We start from the raw sequence: 8,286 nt of genomic DNA, 5'->3' as shown, positions 1-8,286 counted from the left end.
TTTCTTTTTTCTGAGTAAAGACAATAAACATTTTCTAATAGTCTGTATTTTTATATGTGGATAAACCTAAAAATGTTTTCATTTCTTATGAAAATTTACTTTATCATTCTTGTCAGTAAGTAGAATCTGTGATGGTTTAATGTTATTTTCTATTACAAATGTTGGAAATTGTAAGAACAAACAGTCTTCTGTGTCATCATGTCACAAAAATAAAAATTGCTTAACAGGCCATTCTGATAATCAAAATCAAATGCTAAGGTACAAGAACCAAGGCCAAAACATAAAATAGAAAAATGCAAAGATACACTTGTTCACATTGGGAAAGAAAATTGGATTAAAATCTTAATGGCCACATATCCCACAAAAATTCCATTGTTTGGTTTCCTTTTTAAAAGAACTAAAAGTTTGGGCTGTATAGGTGGCTCAGCACTGACTGCACTGACTGCTCTTGTAGAGGACACAGGTTCCATTCCCAGCACCCACATGGCGGCTAACAACTGTGAATAACTCCAGTTCCAGGGGATCCGGCACCTCTTCTGATTCTGCAGGCATTGCCCAACAGGGGTACACATGCATTCATGCAGGCACTACACTCATGCACATATAAATAATAAATAAAATATTTAAAATAAATACTGTAATCATGAAGGATAGAAAACAAAGGAAAAAGTGAAGGGGGGGAAAGAAGCCATTGCCAACCCACAAAATACTTGTCAAAATGTGCTCTATTCAGTTCAAGGATCCACATGGATAGTAGGAAAAAATCCTAGTGTTTTATCAAACAGACAACTATGAGTGACAACAATTAATGAATATTTTATCATAGCTAGTGGAGAACAACTTGAATGTACCCCAGCATAAGAAATCATAAATCCCAGAATTCATACATACACCAAGAACTATGATCTAATAATCACACAATGTATACATGCATTGAAATACTATACTGTATCAATAAATACATAAAAAATAATATGGACTAGAAAAGGAATGAGAGAATAAACCAAGGAAGTGTGTTTTGTCCTAGAATAAGTATGAAATTATTGTACTTTGCATTTGCACCTGGATTCAGCCAACTAATTTTTCAAACCAATGATGTGCATGAATAACATGGATACAAACATGTTCCACAAGACTGACCATGGATATGTGACCTCTTTCTTAGACTACTACAAAAAAAAATTTGAGGAATGCTAACTACTGAGGAGAAACTCACAGAGAAAGATCTGTCGACTTCTTATATTTTCTGTGCCATAAATAAAAATCCTAATGAAAACATAATCCATTTCAATTAGCACAAAACAAGACATTTTTAATATTTGTGATTCATCGTTTCCCCTTTTTGCCCCATAACTTCTTCATGGAATTTTTCATTTCTACATTTCTGAGCGTGTAGACAATGGGGTTCAGCATAGGGGTGATCACTGTGTAGAACACAGCCATAAGTTTGTCCACAGTGAAGGTGGAAGAGGGTCTCATGTAGATAAAAGTACCAGGTCCAAAGAACAAGATGACCACTGTGATGTGAGAGGCACAGGTGGAGAGGGCCTTACGCCTCCCCTCTGCAGAGTGGTTCCTCAGGTTAGACAGGATGATGACATAGGAGGACACCAAGATGAGGAGTGAGAAGACAGAGATTAAACCACTGTTGGCCATCACAATAACGCCTTCCATGAAGGTGTCAGTGCAGGCAAGCTTGAATAGTGGCTGGAGGTCACAGAAGTAGTGGTCAATCACATTGGGACCACAGAAGGGCAGCGGAATGGTGATGAGAATCTGGATTATGGAATGAATGAAGCCTGCCAGCCAGGAACCAGACACCAGCATGTGACACACTGGACGACTCATTATGTTCATGTAATGAAGAGGCTTGCAGATGGCCACGTAGCGGTCATAGGCCATCACCACAAGCAAAAGGACCTCAATAACCCCAAAGAAATGAGAGAAGAATATCTGAGCCAGACAGCCCTTGAGAGAGATGGTTTTAATTGTGGCAAGTAAGTCAGTGATGAACTTAGGGACAATGGTCGAGGAATAACAGATCTCCACCAGGGACAGGGAGCTGAGGAAGAGGAACATAGGGGAGCGCAGACTCGGGCTGATGCTGACTGTCACAACAATGAGGCCGTTGCCCACCACCGTGGCCAGGTACACAGGAAGAAACAGCGTAAAGCACACCCTCTGCACCTCTGGATCCTGGAAAAGGCCGGTGAAAATTAACTCAGTCACATTATTTGTGTTGGCCATGGAGTCAGCTCAAGTGCGTTGGTGGTGGGATACCTGCAAGAAATTCAAAGATTTTTAGCACCAATTAATTTGATCAAAAGTATTCTGCAGAACACAACCTAGTTTACTATATATTTACTACTCTATCATTCCTTTAGCCAGTATCTTCTCATTCAATATAGTTTGTGTATATATGTGCGTTTCTTATTTTTGAGAATTATCTTTGCACTATTTCCATCCCTCCCAGTCCCCCACCAACTCCTCCCATTTTGTCTTATACTTTATTATTATTAAATATATACATGCATTTATATGTATAATTATATATATTTATATATATAAAATAAACTCGATCCATTTAGTGGTGCTCTCATGTATACCTGTGTTTAGGGCTGCCCACTTGGGATAGTCTCTCAGAGAACTGATCCCTGGAGAAAACAGATTCTCCCTTCCTCAGCATCCTTTGCTTGTAGCTCTTCATCTTGGGGTGGGACTCTGTGACATTCCTCCATCCACCTTGGCATGTCTTCTGGTTTTGTCATTATCCAGATCTCATTAGACTACAGTACTGTGGATATTTCATTAATGCAACTTTCCCGTCATGTCCAGAATTCACTAACTAGTAGCAGGTGTCTTGTCCCTTTGGCTTTCTCATTCATAATTAAATATTAGTAGTCTTTCTGTGAGATCAAAGCCAGCCTGTTCTACATAGTGAGTTTCAGGCCAGCTAGGAATTTAGGGAGATCCTCTCTCAAAAAATTTAGTAGTCTAATGCTTTTATTTATTTTATTTAATAGCAGAATATGGAAAGTCAAGGACATATCACATAGAAATATGACTCAGAATGTATCTTGCTAACTTTTATCATAGGTGTCTTTCTAACTCATCACAAGATATTCTAAATTTAGGTAGTCAAGATAGATGGATAGATAGATCGATGATTGATAGATCAATAGATATAGATACAAAGATATATACATAGATAGATAGATAGATGATAGATAGATAGATAGATAGATGATAGGTAGATAGAAGGTGATAGATAATAGATAGATGATAGATAGATAGATGATATATAGATAATAGATAAATGATAGATTAGTAGATATAGAGATGATAGATAGATGATTGATAGAGAGATAGATGATGATGGATGATGATAGATAGATGATAGATAGATGATAGATAGATTAGATAGATAATAGATAGATAGATAGATAGATAGATGATAGACAGACTGATAGATAGATGATAGATAGATAGATAGATAGATAGATGATAGATTGATAGATTAGATGATAGATGATAGATAGATAGATAGATAGATAGATGATAGATAGATAGATAGATAGATAGATAGATAGATAGATAGACATATAGATAGACAGACAGATAGATGATAGATGATAGATAGATAGATAGATGATAGATAGAATAGATAAATAGATGATAGGCAGATGATAGACACATAGATGATAGAAAGTAAATAGGTAGGTAGATAGATGAAAGATGATAGAAGGTAGGTAGATGTTTGCATTACCTTCAAGAAATTTAATAGCTCTTCCTTTTGAGCCATCTCTTTGACACAGCTCCAGTCCAGTTCTTTATGTCCTTCTTCTGTGACTTAGAGAATGTCCATTTTCTGTTACTACATCTGAAACATAGCCTGGTAATTCATAATGAATACCATTATTAGCACAGAGTTCTGCAGGTTCAGAAGTCCCCAACAAGGCAGAGAGATCTGCTCAGCAGCTAGGGGTGGCCTTCTCTCTGTGTCATGGCATGGCAGAAGCATCAAGTGATGAGACAGAGGAAGCATACCAAGGAGAGCTCCTTTTTATAACAATTCCACTCCCTCAGTCATCCAACATACTAATTAATGAATGGATTAAAGCATCATGATGCAATCACCAACTAGAGGTCAAGCCTTCAATATTATAAAGTTGCCAGAAAATCCAACTACACCACAGCAGGAAATACTCTCACTGTTCTTTCTCCCTTTCCCCCATGTCCTCTGTGCTGTCTCCTTTCCTTGGTTTGTGCCAGTCCTCACTTTACTCAGGGCAGAGCCTTTCACGAGTCTATTTGTATCAATGAATATATCTCCATGACAAATGTTCACATCTCTGGAGTATTGAACTGACCAGATTTTCCATACTACTCTGCAATCATATCTCACCATCTATCAGAAAAATGATCAAGAAGTACCCATTATGAGAAGACAGGATTTTTCAGTAGCCAAGTGGGATCAGGTATGTGGGAACAGCAGAGAGAAGATTACTCAGAAAAAAGACAGAGATGATGAAATGGGAAAGGCTGTGATTAAAGAGACCAGCTATTAGGTATTCCTCACATTCCAGATGAAGCACAGAAATACTGGACCCTAAACAATTCCCCTCTAGATCCCAAATGATGTCTGAAATTTGAAAAACCTATTCTAAATTCATCTACAAGAAAAATATACTTAAGGCAGCTTTAAACATACTAAAAATGACTGATGAAATGACTTTGTCATTCATATATCTGGGAAGGACACAATATCTAAAGAAGACAGATATTGGACAAGAAATAAATAATTATATTAACTTCAAATTTGACATAATTATACACAGGTATTTATCGTAACAAAGTAGAAACAGAATGTTCAAAAATGTTGGGAAAATTAGTATATTGGGGAAAAGTTAAAAGTAGCAACTTTCATTCCTATTAAAAGAAATTCTGAATTCATTTTAGGTGCAAAAAAAGTAAAGCGTTAAACAGCTCAAAGCAACGTACATGAAACAATATAATTTAGATTTTGAAATCCCTTGGGAGGGGTAAAGGGAGAGTTATACAAGGAACCATGGGAGTAAAGAGGAAGAAGGAGCTCAGGAGAGAGGAGAATATGGGAGAAAGGTAGTATCAAGGGTGAAATGGGGAAAATGGGGGTATTTTAACTGGGGAGGGAAGAAGGACAGTTAGTCAGGGAGGAAGGAGAGAGAAATAATGCTTAGATGGTGTAAAAAAACAGAGGGAAATTTATTAGTTCAAAAGCAAACTGAAAAATTACACATAAAATAACTCTACATGTGTCCATGTGTATAGCTGATGTACCATACAAGAGAAACCTCCCTTCAAGTTGTTAGCCAGGGTAGTTCAAGAGACTCCCAAAATCACACAGGCTACTGCCACAGTCCTTGATTGCTTCCCAGAACTTGAAGGTAAGACCCTACTGCTGAACAGAGGACATACTTTGAACACAGGACTTGGAACAATGGAGCTGAAATTGACCTGGAAGCCACCTCCCTGAAGGCTAGTTCTCATAGTTTTGGAGGACACTATGCAAGCTAAGTGAGAACATCAATTGATGGTACAACCCCAGCTTTAAGTCCTAATAACCACAACAACAATGACCAGCACAGCAAACAAAATTGGTGTAGTAGTGACACTATCATTTTCGGGATAATCAACAGCTACCCAATTGGACTTAAAGCATATTCAGTGGGAAGGAACTGATGTGTGGTACTGTAAACATAACCAAATACACATGGCTGGAGAGGTCATAGGCCTTAGAGAAAACTCTACATCTGTCACATTCCTAGACAACTGTAATTTCTTATTATATGCTAAATGTGAATCTTATATTTACCAACAAGTATGCCAGTCACCACTCATCAAAGAAGCTTCTTTTGCAACCGACAGAGACTATTACAGAGTTCCATAACTGGTCACACACAGAGAACAAGTATCTGTGAATTTCCCAGCCCTAAGTGACACAGCTACAATGGAACCTCTATACCTAAAGCTCACAGAACGTAGGAATAGGAGGTACAGAGAATACTAATGTATCTCTCAACTCTCATCTACGAAACTCCCTCATGCAACGGAGGCCACAAATGGCCAAAGCATAGAGAATGTGTGTAGAGTGAGGGTTCTTGGACAGGACTCCTATATTAAAATAGTCTCTGACCCAGGGCTCAGAGACTGTTTCTGAAAAGAGGGTAGAAAGACTGTAAGAGCCAGAGGAAATAGTGCATGATCATACAGAAATAGAGTCTTACAGACTCCTGCAACCTTGGTCATACGAATCTACAACAATGATGTCAGCATGCACAAGACCTATGCACACTCAAGCAGTCAAAAGCCCAGCACAGAACTGGGGAAATGGGCAGCAGGCCCCAATCTTAGCTGAAGAACTATTGGTAGCTGATTACTCCTAGGTGAAAAAGAGCTGATCTTTAACGGAGTGACTCTAGATAGGCTGACTAGACCCCAGTGGGTGACCTTGCACTGAGGGATGCCTGGGTAGAGTAACTTGACTTGCTAGGCCTTGACATAAATGACAGAATGCACAGAATCCAAGGCAGGGGCTGTGGAAGGGTTCGTATGGGGGCAGGGTATAAAGATGATTAAGACATTGTGTATGAAATGCAAAAAAAAAAATAAGAAAATTAAAAGCCCTCAAGAAATAAGCAGTGAATTTTAGGATGCGACTACACAAAAATGAAAGTTTTGAGTAACGGAATACATGTGATATAAACGTGAAAACATGCTGAGGGAGGAAGGCTGAAAAGGGGGCAGAGTAAAGGGTGAAGGGAAGGGCAAGGGAGCAGCAAAACAATATAAGAAAAAGCTGTGATTCCTTTACATGCCAATTAAATAAATAAGAAAAAGAGACAAAAACTAAAACGACGTTTGATTTTTTTTTCCTTGATTGTGTCTTCCTGTAGCCCCAGCTACCCTGGAGCTTGTTATATAGACCAGGCTAGTCGACAGTTCCACAGAGATCTTCCTACCTAAACCTTACAAATGCTGGTATTAAAGGCTTCCACGTCACTCCTGGCCTTAAAAAGACTTTTGAACAAGAACAAAAAATGAACAAAATAATTGCACAAAATACACAATGGGAAAAATATTATGTAAGAAAATTTAGTAACTTTTAAAAAATCCTATCTGAGCATAGTGGAGCACACCTGTAATCCCGTTAAACAAACCATGAGTTTCAGGCCAGTCTGCTCTACACACTAAGATCATACCTCAGAAAAGCTCCCAAAGGCAAAAAGATTCTAAGAGCCAGAGGACCAAAATGCCTGTTGTTAGATAGTGCATTCTGAACATGATGGGGAAGCTGCACCCAAGAGATCTCAACAGCATGGTTGCCTAAACAATACCTACATAATAACATCAGTTGGCAGGCCAATGTGGATGGGGAAATTTTCAGAAGGTCCCACTTCTATATGAAGAACTACAGGTAATCAATGGATGCTGAGGGAAAGGGTTTTCTCCAGGGATGAGCTCCCTGATAGATTATCTAAATCCAGATGGTCAGCCCTAAACAGGTGTACACATAAATACCACTTAATGGACTTATTGTGATATATATATATGCAATAATCAAAGAAAAGGACAAGAAATTGAGGCACAAGGAAGAGAAGTGGGAGGAGTCAGAGGAGGAGAGGAAGGTATAGAAATGATGTAAATACTTGTATATGAAATGCTCAAAAAATAAAAAGTCCCCCAAAAGAAAAAAAAAAATTCTTCTAAGTCTGTAAGAAATATGACTGCATCCTAGTAGAAAATGAACAAATGATATAAGCAGAAAATACACAAAATAACAGGTAAAATATAATAAATGTATATAATAAAAACATTAAGCTTCATTACTGATCAACTAGATGTTCAAAAAACATAAGAAATATTCCTTTGAAATGGACTCCTTCTTTTGGACTTGTTGGCCAGGGAGGTTCCATAGAGCCTTAAACAATACTGCCTATTGCCATTGGGCTTGCTTACCCTCCAGAACTCTGTATTGCTGAAGACGCTATATATGTGAGTCATAGAACAGAGAAGGAGAAATCAAGCTGGTACTAGCCTCAAAGTGTCAACTCTACTGGCAAACTTTTATAGTACTAGAAAGTGCTATGCAAGTTACTGGTAGAGAAAGCTAATCATTAAGTTTATCCAGATTTTACCACTGTGAACCATACTAACAACTATCTTGGCAAAATATGCCCACTGGTACAACAGTGGCACAAATGCTATGGGAATAACCAACCACCTTCTGATTAGATTTAAGGCCTG

General features: G+C 38.1%; 1 protein-coding gene across 1 annotated transcript; it reads right to left on the bottom strand.

Annotated features, from left to right (window-relative positions):
• Positions 1 to 1,326: 1,326 nt before the first annotated feature.
• Positions 1,327 to 2,247, bottom strand: LOC103742565 (olfactory receptor 142). Its single transcript, XM_008843665.1, has one exon. It carries the CDS (start codon positions 2,245 to 2,247, stop codon positions 1,327 to 1,329), a length of 921 nt encoding a protein of 306 aa, XP_008841887.1.
• Between the last annotated feature and the right edge of the window lie 6,039 nt (positions 2,248 to 8,286).

The sequence above is a fragment of the Nannospalax galili genome, unplaced genomic scaffold (assembly GCF_000622305.1).
Source record: "Nannospalax galili isolate Female #2095 unplaced genomic scaffold, S.galili_v1.0 scaffold1200, whole genome shotgun sequence".
Classification (NCBI taxonomy): domain Eukaryota; kingdom Metazoa; phylum Chordata; class Mammalia; order Rodentia; family Spalacidae; genus Nannospalax; species Nannospalax galili.
Note: the sequence above shows the minus strand (reverse complement) of the source record. Positions and strands in the feature narration are given on the sequence as shown.

Coding starts and splice junctions, on each gene's coding strand:
- LOC103742565 (XM_008843665.1), bottom strand. CDS start 2,247: ATGGCCAACACAAATAATGTGACTGAGTTAATTTTCACCGGCCTTTTC.